The 27,815-nt window shown below is 38.3% G+C and overlaps 1 protein-coding gene across 1 annotated transcript in view; it reads right to left on the bottom strand.

The window, feature by feature from the left end:
* Nucleotides 1-26,498, bottom strand: part of LOC126334540 (oxidized purine nucleoside triphosphate hydrolase-like) — a 77,340-nt gene extending 50,842 nt beyond the window's left edge. The window contains exons 1-2 of the mRNA XM_049996904.1: nt 26,392-26,498; nt 7,340-7,491 (exon numbers count right to left, since the gene is read on the bottom strand). Coding sequence (XP_049852861.1) covers nt 7,340-7,488 — 149 coding nt within the window. The 5' untranslated portion in view covers nt 7,489-7,491; nt 26,392-26,498. The remainder of the gene's footprint in view (nt 1-7,339; nt 7,492-26,391) is intronic.
* Nucleotides 26,499-27,815: the final 1,317 nt, after the last annotated feature.

Raw genomic sequence — 27,815 nt, 5'->3', positions numbered from 1 at the left:
TTCAGGCCGCAGTGTTAAGGTCACAACTGTTGAAATGCAGCATTTGTACAATGTGCTCAACACAGTGAAAATTATTGTTTTCCATGTTTCCAGGACACTTATCACTCTGGCTTGTGTCAGACCGCATCTGTCCTACCAAACAATGGACAGATAAATGTAAATGTCATGTGCCTAGGGCCTTCCGCTGAGTAGACCGTTCGCCGGGTGCAAGTCTTTCGATTTGACGCCACTTCAGCGGCTTGCATGTCGATGGGGATGAAATGATGATGAGGACAATGTAACACCCAGTGCCTGATTGGAGAAAATCTCTGACTCAGCCGGGAAACGAACCTGGGGCCTTAGGATTGACATTCTTTCGTGCTGACCACTCTGCTACCGGGGATGGATTATGGGCAGATTAAAACAACGACTATTTGATTTTTTTTTCATTTTTCTCCAAAAAAGTTAATTGTGTAATTTTTTCTTAACTTGTGCCATACGTAATTAAAACCTAGACGATGTGCATTTTTCTTGAGAAAATTATGGTTAAGTATGAGTTAATTACTATACACCTAATGAATTTCATATTTAAATGATCTAGGTATTCAAACAGAACAAAAAAAGTTTCAGCCCACAAGGGTTTTCGAACTGCCGCCCACCAGATAATAAATTAACAAGCTAAGACGCTACCCATTATGCAATGTATGTAACTACAATGTTGATTGCTTATTTATATACGGCATTTCTCGAAAAATGTCAAAGCTAATTTTTTTGTGTAATCTTGTGAACAACATTAACAACAACTTGTTTCTTGCCGGTAATGGCATACCACGTGCATGTTTCACTACAACTCAGGAATCAGTGTCATTCATTTTCAGGTTACATATGAACAACGAGACAATCAGAGCAAAAGTAGTGCTTACAGACTCTGTGACTGTACATGATTTTTGAAATAAAAATTACATAGCTGAAGTATGTCGGGATGGTTCCTTTGAAAGGGCACGGCAAATTCCTTCCCCGTCCTTCCTTAATCTGATGAGACCGATGACCTCGCTGTCTGGTCTCCTTCCCCAAAATAATCCAATGGCTAATGTATGATTAAGAAAAACATTGCTGGCTGTTAACACATCAGAATGTCTTGAAGTTAAATTTAGAGTGACATAATAATAAGATATCTAACACATAAGTTGGACCTACTTCCAAGAGCGGAACAACACCAGTGTACGAGGGCGATAGCTTCTGACCAAACATGGTGTTTGTGTTTGTTTACATCGGGTCTATTCTTATGATGAAGTATAGTCATAAGTATTTCCTACCCAATACCATGTAGGGCCATATATGAAATCAGCCATATTATACTATGTATCAGCCATGCTGCAATTACTGTAGAGTATTCTGTGGGCATTACACGTAACTAACTGTCTGTTTGCATGAATGGCTACTGCCAAACTGTGCCAAACTGCAAACGTGACCATCCAGTTGCCAAAGCTGCTACACACCACTTCAACAGCTGCTTCACTATGCTACCCATTTAGATACTCCCTTTCAACGTAAGTTTCTCTGAACCATGCATGTGGGAATACTCCCTTCAGCACATCCTATGCTCGTCCAATCCCCCTGGCCTAACCCTCCTTACCTTTACCCTCCTTCCTTCTGTCCACACCACTCCTTCCCCATCCAGATCATTATTGCATTCTCCCATCATTGTGCAGCCACTGAGTCATCAGCCCACACCCCATATAGTTCTACATTCCCTGAAAAGGAGAGCTTCCACTTTTAGGCTGAACAGGTTTTATAAACAACTGAAATTTTTGCCATCCATAAAACCTGTTTTATTACCACACTATCACATAACAGGCTCATAAAAATCAAAACATAGCCTTATTTAACATAATTTTAGTTTTGAAAGATGACTACGAGACTCATTTTTCAAGCATTTTAAATGGTTCCAAAATGTACATGAAACGTCCAAAGACTTAAAGGTTTCAATTTATACCACTTCTCTCCACTCTGTTTTGTGCTGAAATCAGCCAGCCAATGAACTAAAAACGTGTTCCACTGCTTCAGATCTTCCTTTGATATAGTGTGATGCCTTCCTGTTGAACCAATAGGAATTGGAGCACTTACAATCTTCAAAACATTGTGAACAGGAAGTGAGCACCGATGGCATTGTTGCCGTCCTTCAGCTGGAAACCTATATCCAGCAGCTGGTCTATGTCGTAGCATAAAATTCACTACAATTTTGTTTAACTCATAACTGGTGTCTATAATCTCTGCAATCCGTCAATCATGGTCATACACATACACCACAAACATCTCCTTCTCAGGTTGTGAATCTGAATATTATCCTGCTGTTTCTGAGGTGTTGGCCGAACGAATGAAATTTATTCTTTCTTGCTCTTTAAAGTGCATGCAATATGAGTTCGCCCATCACTTTTGAGTCCAAAAAGTGTCTTCTGAATTCCTTTCACAGGCGTAGTTTGTTTGGTCCATTCTTCCTTCTTCTGCTCACGGAATGCTTTGATTTCCTCTTTGGACAAAAGAATGAGGGCTGTGGATGTCTAAGATTTCACAAATCTCGCAAAATCCTCAGCATTCTGAATTGCAGCTGCATTTGGTCTGGAAAGATTATGTTTTGTAGCATGGTGCTTCAGCAGGCCTCCTACACTATCACAAGGCCCCTTCCTATGAGAAGTAGCGCTTTATACCCAGTCAGTTGGCACAAGTGACTAACTCAATTCAAACAGCTGGTAATGATTTTTAAAATGACTAGGAGCATCATCAGAAATAATAATGATCTTCTCTGCCCCAGTTTGCAGTTGAAGAAAATTGCACATTGCTAGCAAGGCATGTGTCGAGTCATGTCCTGTGTCATCACTTAACATTTGTGGTCTTGTTTTGAAAATACGTGACACCAGTAAAAACTGGAACCTGGTCATTAGTCCAATGATGCCCTTGTAGTTCTTGCGGGAGAATTACAGACCAGTTCTCAGTAAAGTCACAGTGAAGCACTAAACATAGTTCTTCGGCCTGTACATACCCTTTCACTTCTGCTAGGTGGTGGTGGTGGTGATGGAATTTCTTCAGATGCTTGTGTGTTATTGATTTCACTGACCATTTACAAAGCTCATCAATGAAATTGTCAAAGGCAACAGTTTCCTTAATTAGTTTATTTTCCTACCATGTCACATATGTAATTTCTGCAGAGTTATCTGCTACATCTTCCCAGCCAAGTGTCTGTAAAGACAATCCTCCATTTCCAGGGCTGTCATCACAGTCTTGAAACAAACCAGTCTCTCGCTTTACGTCACTGACTAGTAATGACTTCACAAGCTCAACATAGATGTCATATGTCACATGCTCCAGTAAGTTCTCCAAAGTTACCACAGAAAGTTCAAAATTTGCTCAGTACACACATTAACAGACATCTCTAGGTGGTTGTGGAACTACGCACAGAGGTCATAGTGCATAAAATGTTATCTTCCAATATGTGAAGTTATATAGTTGCTCTTATAAACTGCAAACGTTTCTTTAATACTGTGAGTAATGTACCTCTTCACTTTCAAAAATTTTTGACCTTCAACTGTTACAATTATAGTGTCATTTTTGTAGGCACTCTGGTGAGAACAGACCTATTTATCTTCCAGATAAAATGACTGCAATATTTGAACTTGAGCTGCTTCTACAGGATGACCATAATAGGGATCTGGTCTTTCAAAGACTCCTTTTACAGACCTCACATTTCTTGATATATCTACCATGTGCTTTGATACTGATGGAATGTGGCTCAAAATTGTTATCTTTGAAAACATCTCTGGAATAATAGTTAAACCTTGCACCTTTTCACTGTAGGATGTACATTATTAATCAACTGAATTGATAATTCTGAGAAATTCCTGGCAAAAGGTGCAAGAGTGTTTTGATTAATTTTCTTCTGAAGATGGAATTTCTACCTTGAAGAGTGTATTGTATTCATCCATAGCTCTGTGTTGTCTTGATGCATAGAGCTTATAACTCGACTTCACTGACCACAGTTTCTTAACACAACTAACATTTACCTCTGTAGTTGACTGATTCAGGGTATTTAGTTCTTTCTCTATTGATGCAAAATCTGCATCATCTGCACCATGGGAGGCTTCATCCTGTTCATATACTCCCCCTGTCATTATTATGTCCAAAAACATTTAGAACACAAAAAGTCGTCACTGGAAACATCTTCACTTTACAAGTCTTCAAATGACAACACTTATACTCAACGTGAACAAAGTCTGTTTTTTTGTTTGTGTTATATATCACTCTTTTACGGTATGCAAACAGTCAGCACACTTCACTCTCCTGTGGTCCCAGTCAGAAGATATTTCAAACAGTCCTGTTCACAAAACACAATGCAACTGTGTCAACTGGCAAATTCCTCACGAAACTGCAGAACTCACTGGATGGTCTCAGATTTCTTAGAAGTTTCTTCAGTAAACAAATTAGCACTGAACCACTAAAACACAGAAGACAAGAGATAACTGTAACAAAGACAATAGAAATAAACATTGTAACAAAGAAATTAGTAAGAAACAATTTTAGTGAAGATATACATTAGCCTTAAAAGTTAAAAAAATGATCTTTTAAAATGAAACCTGTCCAACTTAGAAAGTGGGGGCTTTCCTTTACAGAGAATATAGTACTACATAGTACTAATTGACAAGGAAAAATCTAACTTTTCTGGATTGGCATTTTTGAAATTTTTTTTCTGTTTGTTATAAAAAAATTCAAAAGGCGACAGTAAAAGAACTGTTACAGAGATAGAGCATTTTAAAATTTTTCCGAAATTCACATCTTCAAAATGGTGTTCACAGTGTCATCTTTGGAGGCCTGTACCTTGGAGCAGGAATTTTTTTGGAGAAAGGAAAGAAATACATGTTTCTTACTTACTATTGAAGTGATACGGATTATGCCTGCATAATTCAGCTTAAAGTGCACATTCATATGTCCAGATTCACAATGACGTAGGCCCTACCAGGTATTAAGCTTTTCAGTGTGGTTTTCAGGATACCAATCTTCTTGGAGCACAACAACTGTATTATATCATGTTTAGTTCTTTATTATGGCACAATGCCACATGTGCCAAAAGATGAAAATGTGCACTTGAAATTCAGTGAACAGTTGAAACTAGCAAATGGATGGAACACTTTGTTTCAAGTAAATTGATTGCCTCTGTGGAAATGAATAATAAAGACCACATTTCTTTAGTAAACTGACAAAAATAACTTCATTGTTTTGAGACAAAAATAACTTCATTGTTTTGCAAGATGACTGATGTTTGAGTGCCAATAATGTGGAAATTAAATAAAATCAGAAAACTGAAACTAACATGTTTTAGTGTTGAATAACTATATGAATGTATTTTAATTCACTGGATAGTTCCCAACTATAGAAATCTGTTGTGTTTTCGTTTGACATGAGAACTGTAAATGAAGAGAAAACAGCTATATCATGAAACGCATGTATTGGTCACATGGAGCTACGTATGCAGCTAACAACCACACTACAAGTAGCCAGAAGCAGGAGAAGGCACTGCTTGTACATGACTTCAGCTCTGAGCATGTGCATGAGCCCGCTGGAAATTACTCAAACAAACCTCATTTAAACAGTTGTGGCTTCACACTCATCAAAAGCAGTTTGTTGTTACAAAGATAGCATAGTCTTTGCCCTAAAGCCTTTGACACATTTTGATGTCGCATTGTTTTGTTGTTGTAAATGGAGCTGCATTTTATTTGCAATTTATGTTTTATTTTGGTGTTTTCCCTCATTTATGTTTTATCGCTGCAGTATTATTCTGCAGTAGATTATCAGTTGTTACTACCAAAATCTAAAAATTCACCTGAAAACTAAAACAACGAAACATCCCTGGAATTCTAAAAAATTCTCCAGTTTTTCCCGGAACATATACACCATGTAGGTTTTTTAACAGCAGGTTCGAAGAACATGCAAATGTTATGGAAATGCTTCGGGAACTCAAATTGGAATCCCCGGAGGGGGGCAACATTCTTTTCAAGGAACACTAGTGATAAAATTTAGAGAGCCAGCAATTGAAGCTGACTGCATAAGGGTCCTACTGCTGCCAACATATGTTTTGTTTAAGGACCATGAAAATAAGATATGAGAAATTATGACTCATTCAGAAACATGCAGACAGTTTCTCTGCTCTATCCACAAATGGAGCAGAAAAGAAATGACTAGTAATGGTACAGGGTACCCTCCACGATGCACCTTACAGTGACTTGCACAGTATGTATGTAGATGCAGATTCATTATACATCCACATCCTCCTCTCTGCAGTTCCCTTTTCCTCATATCTTGCTCATCTAGTTCACTCCTCAAAATCAAAAGGTCCCTCTCATTATTCTTCCCGCCTGCACCAGTGTGAGCTCATCAAAACCACACACCCACTTCCCATCTCCTTTCTCCCCTTGCCCACTGACAGAACCCCTCACCCAAGTCTAGCTGCAGTGCTGATACACTGTAGTCAACAAGAAAGATGATGCATTGTAGGTGTACATGTATGTACGTATACTTTTTAGTTCCTTAAAAGGATTTGTCCGAAAGCTCAGCAAAGTTCTCTGTCTTGTTTATGTGCCTATTAGCAACTCTACTATACAATGAGTTGTTTTACTGTTTCCGCTATTTATATTCCACCACAGACTTTCTATTGCCAAAATTGCTGCTTTCAGTTGCAAAAATTTCTGAATCTGGACCCCATATAAATGAGCAAGCAGTCATAAGTTCAATAACAGATAAGCATAAGAAAAATTAACAATTAATATGTTTTCATGTTATTTTATTATGTGTGTGATAACTGTAGCATTCCAAAGTTTGTTGTGTTAGTATATTTTTGGTATAGCTGACGTACTCCTTAGACATTGTATGGTGGATCCTAACTGTTAACGAAAACGGCACCTTTTACAACAAGAATTTATGCTGACAGCCAGAATACATTTATAGAGTAGAATATAAAAGAAGAATTTGGTAGTTCTGCTCCTAATAGGCCATCTTGTGACTTTCATTTATAGAAATGGAAGTAGCTGTCCTGGTGTTCTATGGGACATTAAGCAATACAGTTATCCATTTAAGAATCTATTCCATTTGTAAAGAAAATTATTTTTCATCATGCCACTGAATTCATGAAAGAAGTACCTGTGAAGAAGAGGAAAGAGGGTAATGAAACCAATTACAAGGCAGGGTAAAGCCACACTAATTCACTGAAGCACTTATTGAATTAGAAAACACATTAAAAACTAAATGGCACCTTTCAGCATAAGGTTTATAAATCTCAGACATAAACTTAAGTTTTAAAAACCATGGTTTTTACCTTGCAGCAGCACACTGTATTGTTTCGCCAGGTTCAACTTTCCCTCCAAAGCCATTCCACTTCCCTTTTCCAAATCCTCTCTTCTTTAATCCTAACAGAATTTCTCTGTCTCTCTGTACTATTACCAAAGTAAGCAGCTTACGAAACATCAGCTGTAAAAAAGAAAAATGTTCACCCTAAATTTCAAGACTACTTAGTATACACAGACAGACAACTCATATGACAGATCTGTGAAAGGAATGAACAGCTAGCCTCAAATTACATATGATATAGAGAAGAGATCAGAAGCACTCATCTTTACAATTTATTTTTTATTTTCTCACAAGACAGGGGTTTCAACTTTTTATTCAGATGGCATCCATCTTAAGTATACATTTGTAAAATATGAGGTTCATTCAAATGAAACCTGGTCAGTGCGTCTACCTATGCGTTACACATAAGGTGGCACCACGTAACTGTCGGTACGGTGGCACCATATATTGGTAGAGAGACTGCCGTGTGCCCATCGTTTGATGTTGCACAGCACCAGTGTGGTTTCACGCCGAAGAGAAGGTGGTCACACAAGTTATCGTCCACTACCATACACGCAGGCGAGTAAGCAGGAAAAATGAGGAGTGATTCGATTTTTGGTGGTGGAGGGAGTTGGAGGCCGTGAAATGTTTCGACGGATCAAGGCCGTGTATGGTGAGTACAGTCTGAGTCGTTCAAGTGTTGTGGAGTGGCGCAAACGATTCCTTGAGGGGCACGAGTCACTGGAATACAATGCTTGTCCTGAACATGTTCGTCATGTCATCATATCTGAAATGGTTGCGGAAGTGAATGATTCAGTCTTGGACAACAGCACAATCACCGTGGATGAGATCCATCGGTTACTGGGTATTAGCATGGGCACTGCCGACACCATAATGCATCAACACCTGAACTTTCGAAAAATCTGTGCACAGTGGGCTCCCCACCAACTGATTGCCAAATAGCGCAATACTTGAATGGCGCTGTCTTTGAGTCATCTGCAACATTATCATGAGGAGGAATATAGCTTCCTGTTGCATATTGTCACAGGTAACGAAACGTGGTGTCACCATTTTGAACTGAAAAGCAAACATCAGAACAAGCAGTGGAAACATGCAACTTCACGGCCTCCAAAGAAATCAAAGGTTGTGCACACCAGTTCTGGTAAGATCATTGTGTCCTCCTTTTTTAACCACAAGGACTCACTGCTTGTCAAGATCCTGGAACAGGGAACCACCATCAATGCCCAGCATTATCAAGCCACTTTACAGAACCTTAGACGAGCCATTATGTTGAAATGTCAAGGCATGTGTTACAACGGCGTTATCCCCCAGCATGATAATGCCCGCCCACACACGGTCAATGTAGTGAATACGACATTGCAGCAGTTTTGGTGGGAAATGCGTAACCTCCCCCTTACTAATCAACCTATCCTGCTTGCGATATAAAATATGATCGTGGATCGCATGTATACCTAATTGAATTTTTATAATTCGATAAGGCTGTCTTTCCCGAAGAAGTAATACCGATAAGTAGGGGGAAAGTGTACAACTGATCTTTCTGATAGAAAAATCTACTAAAAATAAAAAAAGTAATTAAACCGAACAGGGCTACCATTTGGAAAAATGAAAGTTATTTTGTGTATTCACTCACGAACAACACTGGACAGAAAAGGTGTACCACTGATCATGAAGCCAAAAGTTAAACTAATGAACAAAAAGGAAATAATTACGGTCACCCGCCCACTAGGGCGATTTACATCCAAAATCCTGTACAAGATGATGGGAAAGAAAAACATTTAATATTAAACACTGACATGGCAACTGAAGGTTGTCACTTTTTTTTTTTCTTTTTTTAAGTGAGTATGTAATGATAAAGAAAACTGAGAAGTCACTTATACGTTATACGTTATTAGTATTGAACTTTGTTACATGAACAATGACTTTCAGAGACCTCAACATAACTGTACCAAAGAAATTTAGACTTGGATTTCATGTTATTGTCTGAACAACTGAGCCATTTTTAGTGATTTGAACAGAATTAAATACTAGAATACGTACCAAACCAAACAGCCATGTGCTCCAAGCTATATGTAAAATAAATAAAACTTCTGCACTCTTAATTTGTGCATTTTCTTTAGATTTGGATTTTTTCCAGTGATAGAGTTTCAAACTTCGGTTAGCATATAAGGAAAAAAGGGAACAAGGACCCTGCTTGGTAACTGTTTGGGCGCAATGAGGACAGTATCACCCTGAATTTAACTGATTATTATTTAAATAAAGTTCATTAATCAAATCACATTCAGTTGTGCTGCTGGGTTAGCCATTAATACTTTCTACCAATGAACAGTGCTGTGCGTGCGACGAAACTTGGAGCCGACGACGAATCTGTGTTGCTGGAACTGCTGCTGTTGTTGAAGACGGTAGCATCTTGTGGGGCCACGGCTAATTACAAGAACGGGCAATCCTAATTAATACAGCCTCTTCCACCCATCCACTGTCCTTCCTCCTGCTACTAGTCATCTTGCCAGCGCGCGTACATGATGCCGCCTAAATGGTACTCTCTACTGCGAGAGTGTTAACACCACACTTCGGCACACTACAAGCACTGGAACCTGTCTCTCACTCTCTCTGAGCACTCTGCGCAACAACCCCCTACCTAAAGATTTTACAATGCTAAAAACACTGGAACACCCACCATACAGTCGCGATCTTTCACCATGTAACTTTCTTGTGTTCGGACCTCCAAAACAAGCTATTCGTGGACATCGATTTGCAGCGGACAACAGTGTGTGACTGAGTCCGGGCCTGGATTCGACAGCAGCCTACTAGCTTCTTCAAGGATGGAATTGACCAGCTAGTGTCACAATAGGATAAATGTGCCAACAGTTTTGGCGACTATTTTTGAGTATGTGTACTGTGTATAACTACATTTTTGAGTTAATTAAATCATTACCATCACTTTATACTAGTGACCAGATTTCATTTGAATGCCCCTTATATATATATATATGGCAAGAAATGTAAAATATATATGGTGAGACACAATTGGTCGATACTTTTACTGATCAAAATACAATTTGTCCATCAAACAGAGCATGACAACTACTAATTTGTAGTGCACATCAGGAAAAACATTAGTAAGCACAAATTGTTCTACAGACAATCTGAGAACTCAAAGTAGATGTTAATAATAAAAATAAAGTGATTGGTACCACATAATACTTCCGCCTCACCATTTTTCTGGGCTCAACATTTCACTCATCATGAGTGGATGCTGACTCAATTTTTCTGACGTACGAAAGGGAAGACATGGAGATGTAAGGGAGATGTGGGCATGTGCCAGCATGGTTATCATGTTCCTGAAGTCATTTCTAAGTGTGTGTAGCGTGTAACTTCCCCCCCCCCCTCCCCAAAACTGTGTTATCAAGCTAACTTGTTCCAAGTACGTATAAACACAGCAACAGATTTTGAAGAACTGTAGCTAATGTCCTGTCCAGACAATCCTGATTGATGTTTTCTGTGGATTTTCTTAATTCTTCTGTCAAATGAAGGCACAGTTCCTTCAACAAGGCCCTAGCGCATGACCTGTTCTATCCTCACCAACAAAGGATGTTTGTTTTATGCCTTTATATATGATGTGTATTTTCCTTATATTGAACTGATAGACCGTGTATCATGATCTTTAGATGCATAAATTATTACTAATTACTGCTACTACTATCACTAGAAATAGGAGCAATAAAAGTTAAAAATAATGCATCTGCTTAACAAGAAAAAGTGCTGAATTGTATTTCTGAGTTTCTCTATGTACAAGTAGACTATACACTGTCAGTCACCACAAAAATAGGTCGCAAATACCTTCCTACTACAAGAAGAGCTGTGCATTTCTCTTCAGCAGTTAAATTTTGTACTTGATACACCAAAAACCTAACACTCTGCTAAATAAAACAGTGTGAAAATATTAAAAATTCTCAAACTGCTTATTCTTCTTGCCCACAAGTGAGGCCAAATCTCAAAATTTAACATATCTTGAAAAATTCCAATCTGCCTTGAGGTCTACAACACACATTCTTCTAACATACTAGATTGATTTATCAGAATGACACAGACACTACACTTCAAAACCGCATCGGGAGAAAGAGACACGATAGTAAAGTTAATATATTACACCTTACACTTTATATTACGTTAATTACCATCATTAATAATAAGTATTTGTGTGACAATCAAAGGGGTTTGTTTTGCACAACACCTACCGGGGTACAAAGTAACATGCAAAGCAAAATTGACTAACAGCAATCACTTACTGTTTGTGTAAGAATTTAACACTGCACTGACATACCTCACAGATCAGATCCAACTTGTTGTCCAATAAATTCAGTTCTCTCAGCAAACAATCTAATTTTTGATGCAAACATACTTATTTGGAAAAGGCTTAGAAAGCATAACTTATGAAAGCTAAAACTAATTATGAAAATCAGTAACACATTGTCGACCACAAGACTGCCAGTGAACATGACAGAGCCCAATGCCCAACACCATGTGCCTGCCAGTGCGCACATACTCAACTTTGCTTAGTAAAATGCAGTACTGTTCATTAACTTGTTTTTATTGATAGAGTTGATGATAATGCACAGGAAATCAGGCTCAATTATCTTGTTCAATGTTTTGAATTTTGCTTTCTGCAGCTTTATCTTCATCAGAATTTTCATTAATAATTCTTATGAAATTTCAACATTGCTCAACATCCATTATAAAGCTAACTACTAATTTATACCTTGGTACTCTTCATAATATAATATGAGCATAAATTGTTTTAGCTCAAATGAGTCCTGAATCTTCAACTGTTTAGTCAGTGTAACATTATTAGTGTTGGAAAACAACTGGTTTCACAGATAAAGGATTACCAAGGAAGCTGGAAGAAGCAGTGACTATGACAATTATTTTCGCAACGGACTGCAAGAAATATACAGAAAACAGAACTGTCCGAAGTCACAACTGTGACCAAGATTAAACCGGTAATACCTTGCCAACCCAAGATTGCACATATAGGCCACAGTCAACCACAATGTGTATTTCATCTAGCCATACTTGACTGTAGTTGCATGTAAACACACCATCCAAAGATGTACAGTGGAGCAAGGAAGGGAGGAAGATTGGGTTTAATGTTCTGTCGACAATGATGTCATTATAGACAGAGCACAAGCTCGGAAATCGGCCATACCCTTTCCAAGGAACGATCCTGGCATTTGCCTAGAGTGATTTAGGGAAATAACAGAAAAACTAAATCTAAATGGCTGGATGGGGATTTGAAATGTTGTCCACCCAAATATGAGTCCAGTGTACTAACCACTGCCACACATTGCTCGGTCACAGTAGTGTGTTGATTATTCAAAATAATTGGGGGACAAGCAGCCCACTTACAAGCAGTTAAGTCATGCAGTTTATCCAGTACAGGTATCTGATACTGGTCACTTTCATCTTGGTTTTCAAACCATCACAAGGAAATATCTAAACATGCAAATGCTTCAGAAGCATCTGGTATATTTTCATCTAAATTTTCTGAACCATTTGTTGTTGAGATGTTGACAGCATCAGCTTTATGAGTGATAAGATTTACAATAACTATTCTTTTCTGTAATACCTTCTGAAGGCTTGATAAGGACTTGATCCATGAACTGTAATAAAGAGGTCACATTAGGTGGAAGAAACATCACTTTTTGTTTAAGATATCACATATTAGATGAGTTAGTGCATTGTCAAGGAGCAGTAATGCTTTCTCCTTTTTGTATTCTTTAAATGATGAGCTTTTACAGAGGGCACAAAGATTTCCACAAACCATTCCATGAAAACCATATTATCCATCCACACACTCTTTTGTGTGGTGTAAACAACAGTCAAGACAGACATATTAATATGTTCAAAACAACATGATTTCACTTTTACGAGAGACAAGCATAGGCTAACAGTAGCATTAGCACAAGCTAAAGCACTAATGTGATCCTTGCTTATTTTCGGACCAAGTGCTGCTAATCCATAAAATGAAGCAACAGTTTTTCTTTGTAGATGAGCACAATTTCGTCAAAATTATAAAAGTTTTTGAGAGCATAATCTTCTACCGTCAACAGGTCTCTTTGTTTGATTCTGAAAGAACAGTTGCTGAAGAATCAGTAGACAGTTTTTCTCCTTGTATCTGATGCTCATAAGTGCCTTGTCTTGACTTAATCATTTTAACCAGCCCATGCTTGCTTTAAAATTTGAAAGCCCTCCAAGATTTTCATTAAGTGAATTACCTTTTCACATAGAATGGGACTGGAGATAGGTTCTTCTTGTGATTATATTTGTGTAAACCACTTGTAAACAGCATCAGCTAGAGCCATGTTCTTGGCGAGCTTCACAGTTTTATAACTTGTCAACCAGTAGAATCAAGCTCAGAGATGAAATTTGTGATGCTCATCTTTTGTTTTTTTTATACCCGCAATTGTTGACTTAACCATTAGATAACTTGTTTGCCAATTCCCATTCCTCTAAACTTTTATTACTCTCATATTTATCTTCCACAAAAAGGACAACCTTAGGCATTTTATATCACAAGTTTATTTTACACTATAAAGTTGAAACACACGTCTGTAACAGAGTGAAAATGGTTATTACCATCTCAGCAGCTTGGCATTGGTGCAGGGGGGCCAAATGGGGAGAGAGCAGTGAGAAATAGTCATTTGGTTGACTGGCGCTCTACTGTACTTCACTAAACAGAGTGAAGCTTCTGGCTGTCATTCGGCACATGGCATCATGCCGAGGGCTCTGCTGTGTCTGTCTGTGAACCTCATGATGGTCAATATGTCAAGCCATCCAAAAAAATGGACTCTTCTGATATGCAGATCCAAGTGTAATTTGAGTAACTTCTCTAATGTGGCACATCCATAAGTCTAATGAATATCACGGGATTCATATAACTATATCTCAGATATGCACTATTGAAATAAGTTATAACAGAAGATGTGTTTTGTTTTTTGGTCAGTAAAATAACTGACTGCCAAAGTAGAGCAGATACAAAATGTAGACTGGCAATGACACAAAAAGCATTTAGGAAGAAGATAAAATGCACAGTATGGAGAGCAGCATCAAACCTGTCTTTGGGCTTGTATAACAACAATTACAACAACAACTGCATCTTCTCTCTTTTCTGCATGTTACCATGGTGTACCACAAGGTTCTGTACTAGGAGCATTTCTCTTTCTTATCTGAATTCATGGATGACACCACAATAATAATAAAAACTAAGAAGAAAAGTATCTTAAAGAATATATAAACATGCCCACAAACCAACACAGTAACTGGTCTCATTTAAAACATCAAAATTTTAATCATGGTAGTACAATGACAATTAACTTTCACAGCACACAAAATTTAAATGTTGTACATGCATGTTCATCATTAAAAGGCTGTTATGCCCTAAGGATCCTGGAAAGCTGCACCACTGAGAAGAACAATATCAAGCCCATACTATGCAAATTTCCATTCACTTCCACAATATGGAATCATTTTTTTACTAGCAGTGGTCTTTCAGGTTGCCTCAGCATGAATGGTATACAGCAAAACTGTTGATTCCGTTTTATGCACAATATTTCAGTAACCAATTCAGTTGTCTTCTTCAGGTGGTGCAACATATGTTGTTAGGCACACTCGCTGTCTTTACTCTAACCATACTTTTGGAGTCCAGCCAGTGAGTAAACTTAGCAACACAGCTCGCAGCACCTGAAGAAGACAACTGGATTGGTCATCGAAAACTGTGCATTAAACGGATCAACAGTACACCAGAAAGTGTACCATTAATTAGCACTATTAGTTACTATCAGTGACCCCCCCCCCCCCCCCTCTTGCATTCTTTGAAGCAGGGATGTACAGACTGTGGTCCGTAACTGATCTGATGGCAGCCCACTTCTCACTGTTTGTTCTTGTAATTTTTTACTCATTTTTCTGTCTCCCAAAAAGGAAAGAGCAGACACTTCTGGAACTTAGTTCTTTTGAGCCGAGTCTAGCAGGCATTAGGGTAGTGGGGAGATCCAAACTTGGAATAATAACTTACTTCATGGCACATTAGTATTGAAGTTGCTGCCCTGAGGGTTTCACAGCTCACAGTACCCGCAAGTCTGTACACCACTGCTTTCATGAATCAAACTCCCCTGTATAAAACTAGCTTATGCGGAAAGCAATTTTCAATTACTGATATGAATTTATTATGGAACAGATTATATTTTATACTGGCTTTTGGTTCATTATAAATTTCGCCCCAGGTTGTTTCTTGTAAACTACTCTGAAAATATTTGCCAGTAGTCATTAATGATTTTAACTGACTTTCACTGAGGTATAACCACACTGTACAGCACTATGTCATTTATCCTGACTAACTGTGCATCATGATCAAAGAGAGCATTTTTTAGTGGGTAAACAGTTATTTTCTTGCTTTTTTCCCTCAGCACAGAAAACATTATCAACTAGGGACCTACTGTTTTTATCCATCCGTGTTGCAAAATTAACTACTGAGAGCAAATTGTAGGATCCGAATAAGGTTTCCAGATCATTTTTCCTATCACAATCATTTAATAAAATCTACACTGAAGTCACCACAGACTATTAACTGCTGATGTCTGACAGAAAGCACAGTAAGGAATCCAGGCTCCTCATAAATAATTCAAAATTTCCCCATGGAGATCTATATACCACTACAATTAAAAGTGAACTGTTTTTCAGCACTAATTCACAAGCACACACTTCTAGGTGCTGATCGCTACAAAATCTACTTCTTTTGAACTTGTGTTCTGTCTTAATGTATGCAACAACTCCTCCTTTTCCCATATTAGTTCTGCATGAATAAGCTGCTAGACTATAATCTTTTATACGTAACTTATCTTAAAAGTTTGAAATTGTGTGTAAAGTTTGTAAAAAATCAGTAAGCACTCTTTCATTCTTAAATACTGGATGAATAAGTCTGGATAATTTGTGCACCGTGAGTTATGCTGCCTCTAAGATATACACACACTCTGTAACTGTAATATTTGTCTTATTGTGTTAAACCTTTAACATAACTTTATAGCTTATAATGAGTAGTTCATGACAGCATTTTAAATTAGGTCTGTGGTGGTTATCGACTGCAAGAGTTGACCGTCTCATCTTTCAGAACAAGCTTCTTTGAAAACTGTTGATCTCAGTGTGTCCCGAACTCTGTATTCGAGCGGATGATCAAAATAAAGTTAATTCATTATAAATGAGCGAATACTTAATGTTGGGTTTAATATTACCGTATGTAACATCCCGATCCCCACACAGGTGACCCCAACACTCACGAACGCCGCTTACAATGCCAGAAATATGTACTGGAACATCGCCATGGACAAACAATGTAGCAACCCTATGTCAGATTTCTACGTCCATCGACTTTGCATCGCGCCGCATCTGGATGCAGTGTACAGGAAGTATAATTAGTGTGTAAATTTCCAACTCTAGTGTGAATCGTGCTTTTGGTAACTTTCGTCACCTGCTCACACATCGACATGACCGAGGCGCACACGTCGTCCATCGAAACCCGCTCAATGCGTCGGTAATTTTACATCTGGACAGTGCAGTGCTCTTTCGCCTATTAATTTTGAAAATATTGACTTGCTTTTGTGTAATGAATTAACTTTGTGCACTGCTTTGACATCGGACAATCATGCCAAACAATGGAGTGCAACAAACGGGGACTCTGTTGCAAATCCCAGTTCGCACGAACTCTGAACTACGGCTTAATCGCATGCCTGGTCAAATTCACAAATGCCCGTCATGGCTACCGCGTCTTCCACGCCGCGTGCAAATTCATTCGACCCGGTTTCCGCACAGCCCGTCTTCCACAGTTCGAATGTTCGTACCAACTTTTATGCCACTTCTCCGCACTTGTCCCTCATTTGCAGCATTCAACTACCAACATTTGTCTCGGACCAACTTCCAATGTGGTTAATGGTCACGAAGTATATATTCTCCTCTTATGGCATCACCGACAAAGGTGAAAAATACCTCATACTCTTCAGGCACCTAAAGGACTATTGATTGACAAGTAGAGCAATTTCATCAAGGGCATCCTACTGATCAATGATAATGCACCAATTACACCGATGACAATGCCGGCTGTTTCTCTGTGCAACACTGGAAGTGCCACTCCTCCCTCTACGAAGCACCAACTCTGCTTGACTGCTACTGACAGCGACATCACAGCCGCCGCCTGCTGGCTCACTGACCTTGATCCAGTCAAAACAAACAGCTGCACGACTTACGATCCCGCCATGGCTACCGCACCCACATCTTGTCAGCAACTCGCCGACACTACACACACTTACCGAGTCTGATACAATTTACAATTTCCCTTGTTTTCTTCACCCAATTTTACTTTTTGCTGCTGCTTTTGATAAGACCAGATATCAGAATGCTTGCTTTGAAGTATTTTACTCTTTCCATTCTGCACCTAGATCTATAGTGTCTCAAAACAGATGGACTTCTTCAATTTCAGCTGTGCAGTTCACTTTAGCACACAAAGAACCAAATAAAACATGCTGATTGTAGATTCAATCTCCTCCGAGCTCTTCTCGATGAAAAGTTCATTCACAGCTGTCAAAAAATCATAGATATTTTCTTTATTAATACCTGTTGTTCTTGATGAGCTAATGTTTTCAAATTTCCAGAAGCTGATCGCTTGATGAAGGCTCATGAAACCCTTGGCCGAGACAATTCCAGCTGTTTTATGTCCGAACTGCTTTGTATGCTTCAGTCCAGCCATTTTGTCTGTGCGTGTCCAGGTGACATAATAATTAAATTAGTCCATAGCTCATATTTTAAGTCAGAAATCTTAGATTATACATCAGCTATGAAAACATGTATACTCGTATACTTTGAGTGATAACAATTTGGCATTGTTAGCGTCCGATTATGACCACTCAACTGAACATCAACTGCATCACAGTTCTTTAATCTGTCAAATAAAGCAGGATAAAACATCCGATACAAATCTGTAGCAGCTGAAGAGACCCCAACTTTTAATGTAATTACTTCCTCATTTGCTTCTAATTTAGTGCACTTCTTTTTGTAAGTTCAAAGCATCTTACCCATTTCTAAAAGAATTTATTCTTCATCTGCTTCCAGTTTAGTGCACATCTTTCTGAAAGTGCAAAGAAAACAACTTACTTTGCACTTATAATTCCATGTAATAACATATTATTGTCAATAAAATCATTCATATGGGCTGGGGATACATTTCAACACTGTTGAAACTGTCCCATGTACTGCTATCAAGGCTAAAGCATTGTTACTTTTTTTAAACAGGTTTTTCAAGTGGTTTATAACATATTTAGATTCAGGAAGAGTGTTAAATGAAACAATGGAAAATCCAGGATGCAATAATGATAATATTATGAAAAGGATAGTGCTATGTACCAAATAGCAGAGATGCTGATCACAGATAGCTTTTGGCCAAACAGGTCTGCATCAGAATAGGCAAAACACACACACACACACACACACACACACACACACACACACACACACACACACGTGAGTGGGTTGTGTCTACAAGAGTGTGTGTGCATATGTTGTCTATTCTGATGATCCTTTTCATAGTGCTGGGAAGACTGTTAGTGATTCATGCAGGCCTTTGTCTAATAAGCATTCCACCACTTCCCGGATCCACAGGAACTTTACACCTACTATTTGTCAAGGCCACAGGAGACAATCAAACCTAGCTTCTACATTCTGTGTTTATTTATATTTTGAGTGATTTATTTCCATTGTATTATGATGATAAATACTGTTTTACTGTAAGATTATCCCTGGATGAATAAATAAATGAATAATAAGACACATGAGATCAATAAAAAAAAATGATTTTAAGAACTCAGGCAATCACAATAATTATACACAAAAGTAAGATCATTTTCATGTTATGTCAATGAACACAAGCAAATGTAAAACAGGGAAGAGAGAGAAATGATCCAACATTCAAAAATATTAAATCTATCACAGATGTAAAAGGAGGAAGAAATTTGATTTACCAATAGTACTCAATGCCACTCCTTTTGTCAATAGTAGATTATTTGATAACAGGCAGTAGCATATATATTTGTTTCTCATAGCTCAAGAATTAAATGTGGAGTTCATGAATGTTTAGTTAGTTTATATATGAATTCCTTAAATTGTAATCTAGAAAACAAAACATGCAAATGAAAAATAAATGGAATAAAACTTTAAGGTTACTATACTTGATATCAAAGTATACTGCATTGTATATTACACAATAAAGAAGAATTCTGAAAGAAGGTTGTATACATGGAAGTGGCCTGGAGACACTGGAAGGTTTCAGATAGATTATATAATTGTGACACAGAGATTTACAAACCAGGTTTTAAATTGTAAGACATTTCCAGGGGCAGATAGAGACTCCGACCACAATTTATTGGTTATAAACTGTAGATTAAAATTGAAGAAACTGCAAAAAGGCACAGAAATTTAAGGTGATGGGACCTGGATAAACTGAAAGAACCAGAGGTTGTAGAGAGAGCATTGGGGTGAGATTGATAAGAACAGGGGAAAGAAACACAGTAGAAGAAGAATTGGTAGCTTTGACAGATGAGATACTGAAGGCAACAGAGGATCATCTAGGTAAAAAGATGGCAGCTGGTAGAAATCACTGCGTAACAGAAGATATATTTAATGTAACTGATGGAAGGAGAAAATATAAAGATGCAGTCAATGAAGCAGGTAAAAAGGAATACAAAAGTCTCAAAAATGAGATCAACAGGAAGTGCAAAATAGCTAAGCACGGGTAGCTAGAGGACAAATGTACCCATCACTAGGGTAAGGAACATTAGAGAGACTTTTGGAGGAAAGAGAATCACCTGTATGAATATCAACAGCTCAGATTGAAAATCAGTCCTAAGCAAAGGACAGAAAGCAGAAAGGTAGGAGGAGTATATCGATGGTCTACACGATGGCAATGTATTGAGGACAATATTATGGAAATGGAAGAGGCTGTAGATGAAGACGAGTTAGAAGATATGATACTGCATGAAGAATTTGACAGAGCATTGAAAGACCTAAGTCAAAACAAGGCCATGGGAGTAGACAACACTCCATTAGACCTACTAATAGCCTTGGGAGAGCCAACCATGACAAAAAGCTTCCACCTGGTGAGCAAGATGTATGAGACAGGCAAAATAGCCCCACTCTTCAAGAAGAATATAATAATTCCAATCCCAAAGAAAGGAGGTGTTGACTTGTGAAAATTCGTGAACAATCAGTTTAATAAGTCACTGTTGCAAAATACTAACACGAATTCTTTACAGACACATAGAAAAACTGGTAGAAGCTGAGCTCGGGGAAGATCAGTTTGGATTCTGCAGAAAGGTTCCAACACCCAGCACAATATTGACCCTATGAGTTATATTAGAAAGATTAAGGAAAGGCAAATCTATGTTTCTAGTATTTGTAGACTTAGAGAAAGCTTTTGACAGTGTTGACTGGAATACTCACTTTCAAATTCTAAAGGTGGTAGAGGTAAAATACAGGGAGTGAATAGCTATTTACAGTTTGTACAGAAACCAGATGACAGTTATAAGAGTCAAGAGACATGAAAGGGAAGCAGTGGTTGGGAAGGGAGGGAGACAGGGTTGTAGCCTCTCCCATATGTTATTATATCTGTGTACTGAGCAAGCAGTAAAGGAAACATAAGAAAAATTTGGAGTACGAAGTAAAATCCACGAAGAAGAAATAAAAACTTTTAGGTTGCTGACAACATTATAATTCTGTCAGAGACAGCAAAGGACCTGGAAGAGCAGTTGAACAAACTGGACAGTGTTTTGAAAGAAAGATACAAGATGAACATTAACAAAAGCAAAAGGAGGATAATGGAATGTTGTCGAATTACATCAGGTGATGCTTAGAAATTAAGATTAGAAAATGAGACACTTAAAAGTAGCAGATGAGTTTTGCTCTTTGGGGAGTGAAATAACAGATGATGGTTGATGAATACACCATACTGATTCATAAGGATGCAGGTTGCAGCAGTTACTCGGAGATGAAGGGGTCTGCACAGGATAGAGTAGCATGGAAAACTGTATCAAACCTGTCTCTGGACTGAAGACTACAGCAACAACAAATAAATGCAATGCTAGAGCCTGGCATTAGATTTTCATCCCATGGAATCCTAACTGATGGAGCTCTAGAAGGGCATTATGACTCTAAGCCAAGTGGTAGGTCCTTCGAAGATTTGGATGCATTCTTATCAGGTGTTGATTAACGTGCCTTGCTTTAGGCCTCCCAGCAGGATTGAATTTGTCTGTCAAAGACTTGTTATGCATATCATCCTGGTGCTGTACAAAGGTATTTATTTCCTATAATGATGCAAGACATTTTTCTAATCCAACAGTAACTGGAACAGTAGTTATACAGTTTGTGAACAACAAAAAGCCCATGAGAGTAATATTCCTTGTAAGATAATATCAGCATTCAGGTCTCGTGCACAAATATGGCAATTGTTAAAAATCTCTTAAATTAATTGCATTCACATTACACATCACAAGAATTCAAAACTTGTAAAAACTTTTCTAGAGCCCACTGAACTGTTCAAATAACTAATCGTTATCCACTTTTCAAGACTCGTCTGTGATTATGCAATTTCATTTCAAATGCAAGAGAAAAGCACTGCAAGCTTTAAACAGTATAACAGCATGGAGAGGATTAAGATGCAGCCAAGAGGGAGTTCCACAAGGCACAGAAAATCTATAGTGTTCAAGAATTTTTGGTACCTGGCCTCAAAACAGTATCAGCTATGACATGGCAAAGTGTGAATACAACTGCCATCAGTCTCTATTCTAGAAGTTTTCAGTACTGAGCTATAATATACAAAGGCTGAGAAAAAGATCTTATTGAAGACGCAACTATTGACTAAATATGTATAATGGGGCACTATTGTAGGGATTTTGAATTTGGTTTTATTAATATTAATCATTACAATTTGACTTGTCAGTTTTGCAGGAATGATGTGAACAGTGGTGGAGTTTGAATTTTGTAATTCTCTTGAGGAATATGAAAGGAGATGTGAGGCAAATGCTGAGTACTGAAAAGCATATTGAAGCTGCTACATGAGGAGCTAGGCACCATAATAACTATAGCAGTTTTAGAGCACCTAGTGGGGACACAGACATATTCACAAATAAACTGGAGTCTCTGCTGGGCATTATGTTCACTGTATAAAGGCAATTGAGTCCTGTGAACCCAGGTGTAAAGACATATGTTTAGTGAAGGTATCCCCCCCCCCCCCCCAATAGTTTTGATCTGTGCCACCGCACTTAAAAAAAAAAATCAACAAGTTATTATGGACAGACTAAACAAACCACTGGACAGTGATAGCGATGACAAGCTGAAGAAACAGCAACCTGTGTCCAACCTGTTTTGATAGTTTGTTTGAATAAAAATACTAAAATACTGGAACTGAGTGGTGAAGGCGATGAATGATCAAAATCTAAAATATTTATAGCCAGAATGAGATTTTCACTCTGCAGCGGAGTGTGCGCTGATATGAAACTTCCTGGCAGATTAAAACTGTGTGCCCAACCGAGACTCGAACTCGGGTCCCGAGTTTGAGTCTCGGTCGGGCACACAGTTTTAATCTGCCAGGAAGTTTTAAAATATTTATAGCGATTTCTGCAATTGTATAATTTTTATACTGAATTTCAACTTTTCTTTTGGTTTACAGCTTTGAAGCCTAGTCTATTTTGTGTTTGGATGTTGAAGTTTCAATTGTGTAGCATAGTATTTGTAGCTGTTGTGTAGGTCCTTTGAAAAATATTTTTCACATTCCAAATTCTATGCACTTCACTTCCTTTTAACAAGACCACTAGAAATGGTGACTATAGTTTTACAATGATGATGGTAAATCTCTATTAAATGTTTAATATTTAAATTCCACCCAATCTTTTTTTTTCCTACGAAAACATACTCAAAATTTAACCAGACCAAGTCCTGAGGACGGAGGTGGACCTTATGAGAATCCAGGTGTACCTTATGCATTACATTTTTAGGTGTACCAGTTGGGGTTAATATTTTATAAAAATGGGGGGGGGGGGGGGTACTCTAAAATCTAAAACTCCCCTTATAAACTTCTAGGACTTGTAGAGGGCACTGAGTAGATATTAGTTTCCGATTTAAAATATGGTTTCCATTACTAGAAACATAATGTAACCACTTTTACAACTAATTTATCAGGTGTGACCCAGTACATCACTTGTTTTTCAATTCCACTCATTAATAAGCAAAGAAAGGACAAGGAAACTTAATCAGCTCTCACAAATACTGTTGTATACAGTTAAATCTCAGGAGGGTTAGAATTTCGATCCACTAAAAATAAGGTTTTATATGTAGACCACCTAGTTCAGTGCACACAATGTATCTACAAATGACGACGTGGTACACATGCTCTATCACACATAGTGTCTCTGAAATCTGTTCTGCAATGGAACCACCATATCTTCTGTCCCTGCAGAAGTGCCATAAACCAAACTTTTCATATGACCCGAGTCAAACCCAGTGATCGTGGAGGCCATGCGACTGGTCCAACTCCGTCTATCCATCCGTGTCTGAATCGTTGGTCTAGACGTTTCCAAAAATGATGTGAAAAGTGACTGGTTCCACTGTCATGCTGAAACCACATCTTAATGAACTTTCTGTGGCATGGCATCCAACAACTCTTTGTTGAAAAGTTAAATGGATGGGATATCTATGGATATACTTGTTGGTCCAGCAGAACATACCAGATGGTATGTTCAATTGCTTGTATATGTGTTGGCAAGTTATCTTCAACATGATGCAGAATGGCCTCTTCGAATTCGGCTGTGTGATGTTTCCTTGAAGCACCGCAGTCACTCCTGCTGACGGTGAAGGTTCCCCTTGCATAACTGTGTTGAAAAGGGCTTGCAATGGATTTGGAGGTTGTGGATAATGATCTTGATAAAGATTTAGTTTAGTTTAGCTCATGTAAGTTTAATTTATCTTTTGTCCATAGATCATATTTTACAATGATATTAAACTTGTCTTGTTTACAGTTTTATATGTGAACAAAACAACTATTTATAATAATGTTTTATACATAGTCAATATTAATACATAATGATCAAAAATACTACTAGCCTACATTAATTTATGTAGCAGTCTTACATTTTTCTATTTTTGCAATACCGCTGAAAATACTGATATACTTAGACAAAATTAAAACAATTTTTTTTTAGATCATGTACATCGACCGTACTGCACAAAATATTTAAACATAAGCACAAAGTGAAAATTCATTTGAAACATATCTGCACCAATACATTTCATCTGTATGTTCTCGTCTGTATTTTCATCACTACATTTGGTCTTCCATTTACCTTCTTCTAGGAAATTTGTTTCCACATGAAAAATAAAATTGTTTTACTCCATATCCAAGTTTACATTTGTCCTATGGATTTGCCTGCAAGTACATCTTCACTGTATATGAACATCCAAAGATGATATGTTCATTCAGTTTTCTTTTGAAGATTCTCACTCCCTTTCCACTCTTCATACTAAGTGGCAGTCTGTTATAAAATAAGCTTCCTGCATTTGTGGGGTCCCTATCTGTCACTTTCAATTTTTTGCTGCACATATGGTAGTTATCTCTAGTTCTCGTGCTGTGATTATGCAAATCTCTGTTTGGAAGTGCTGTACAATTTACCATTAAAAAGTAATGTCTCATGTGTGCATAAACTATGCACAGTCAGTATTTTAAATTCTATTAATTTGTTTCTGGAGGAAGTTTAGCTTTGCATCTGATGGCTTTCCTTTGAAGTTTTAAGATTCTCTGAATGTATACATCTACTGCTCCTCCCCATATTGGGGAAGATAAGTCCATAGTACATTTTTGGCAATGTTCCTGTGTCCATTGTATTGCACATGCTTTTCACTAGGAACATATTTATACTTCGTTTTGAACATATCTTATCAATGTGGTTTCCCCATGTTAGAAACTTGTCCACCTCTATTACTAGAAGGCTGTTACAGTCCACTTCTTCAGAGTCAGAATTATCTTCTCTAAAATACCATTCTGCCATTTCCAGATTCTCACCGGCTCTCTTTTCCAAATACTCCTTCGGGGTAACTACACACTAATCAAGTTGTGTCATTAGCATACATAATCACTTTTTCATTCACTGTAATGGCTTGGTTGGTTGATTTGGGGGAGGTGACCAAGCAGCAAGGTCATCAGTCCCATCAGTTTAGTGAAGCATGGGGATGGAAATTGGCCATGCCCATTCAAAGGAATCATCCTGATCTTTCCTTGATGGGATTTAGGGAAATCAAGAAAAATTTAAATCAGGATAGCTGGATGCAGATTTGAACTGTGGTTCTCAAGAATGTGATTCCAGCATTCTAGCCGTTAACTTGTCCGTTTTCAACAGAGGTTTTTACATTGTGATAGACACAATAAAAAGCTTTTGAAAGATGTAAAAATACACTACATACTTTCCTTTAATGATCCAGTGGCTCAGTAATGTGTATTAATAAGTTTGTCACTGCAGTCTTAATGGATCTCCCCTTTCTAGACCCATGATGGACTTTGTTTAAGATGTTTTCTTCTCTATGAAGATTATAATTCTTTCATTGAAAATATTACACACTTCTTGCGCATATGTCACTTCTTTCCCCTCCATTGTCTACATTTGTATCTTTTAAGACATTTGACTCTTTTCTGTTCTCATTTCCTACTTATCAAACATGTTTTCAAACGGCTTTAACATGCGAACGGTACGTTTCGGAACATGGGTTCCAATTCAAAATATTGTCTATTGAGTCGCCTCTGCAAGTTCTTGAAGTTTTTAAGCGGGATTTTCGAGCACCCTGTATATGTTTCTATTATTTCTGTAATTTATTGGACATTCCCGATACTATTGTTCTAAATGGTCTACCGATGAATAAATAAATAAAATAACAAATACCACTCACCAATACAAAAGATCCAAGCCACAACCTAACTCAATTTCGCGCGACAACAAACGCAAGCAAGCATCAAAAGATGTTCCACTTTTCATACACACTGCGAAACACGAAGTCGATTCACATGTGACGGTGCCTTCGACCATAGATACTAGTAGACATGCCTTGCTGTGCAGAAGCTATAGGGCTGGTGTGGCTCCAACATAAACCATGTGACTGTTGGCAAAACGTGGCGGGATTTCAAATCAGCGGTCTGCCATCCTATGTGTGTATCGTATTTTCCCCACATTTCTCAACTGACTGCCAAACGCTTCTAACAGAAATTACTTTTTTATTTTTGAAAAATTGTGCCACAACTACGTCTGACCTAGATTTGTTCACAGTACTATTTACAGAATCTACCAAATACATCGAACCCCACCCTGGTAGGCAGTGGGACGAAATTACTACAAACTATCAATTAAAGTAAAATGTCGTTAAAATTCTTTTAAACAGTAAGAGTGGGCTCGTGTCAAAACTTTAAACATTGGATTCGCCGCGTTTTAAGCTCTAGTCACTTCTAAAAGAAAATGGGGTATGGGAATTATGTTAACTATAGGTGCCAAAATTGTTGACTTTAGGAGCACGTCCATTTTAGAGTATCAATTTTAGGTGGACTTCAAACGTTCAGTTCCCACTATTTTTACAATAGTTTAAACTATCAGTTTAAAAAATGATATATTAGATGAAAGGTGAGACTTTGAAGTTTCAGAAAATAATTTTGGAGCCTAGCTTTAAGAATGACAGACACTGTAAATACACTCCTGGAAATGGAAAAAAGAACACATTGACACCGGTGTGTCAGACCCACCATACTTGCTCCAGACACTGCGAGAGGGCTGTACAAGCAATGATCACACGCACGGCACAGCGGACACACCAGGAACAGCGGTGTTGGCCGTCGAATGGCGCTAGCTGCGCAGCATTTGTGCACCGCCGCCGTCAGTGTCAGCCAGTTTGCCGTGGCATACGGAGCTCCATCGCAGTCTTTAACACTGGTAGCATGCCGCGACAGCGTGGACATCAACCGTATGTGCAGTTGACGGACTTTGAGCGAGGGCGTATAGTGGGCATGCGGGAAGCCGGGTCGACGTACCGCCGAATTGCTCAACACGTGGGGCGTGAGGTCTCCACAGTACATCGATGTTGTCACCAGTGGTCGGCGGAAGGTGCACGTGTCCGTCGACCTGGGACCGGACCGCAGCGACGCACGGATGCACGCCAAGACCGTAGGATCCTACGCAGTGCCGTAGGGGACCGCACCGCCACTTCCCAGCAAATTAGGGACACTGTTGCTCCTGGGGTATCGGCGAGGACCATTCACAACCGTCTCCATGAAGCTGGGCTACGGTCCCGCACACTGTTAGGCCGTCTTCCGCTCACGTCCCAACATC

This window comes from Schistocerca gregaria, chromosome 2 (assembly GCF_023897955.1).
Source record: "Schistocerca gregaria isolate iqSchGreg1 chromosome 2, iqSchGreg1.2, whole genome shotgun sequence".
NCBI classification, from domain to species: Eukaryota; Metazoa; Arthropoda; class Insecta; order Orthoptera; family Acrididae; genus Schistocerca; species Schistocerca gregaria.
This window is presented reverse-complemented; position numbering and strand designations above follow the sequence as displayed.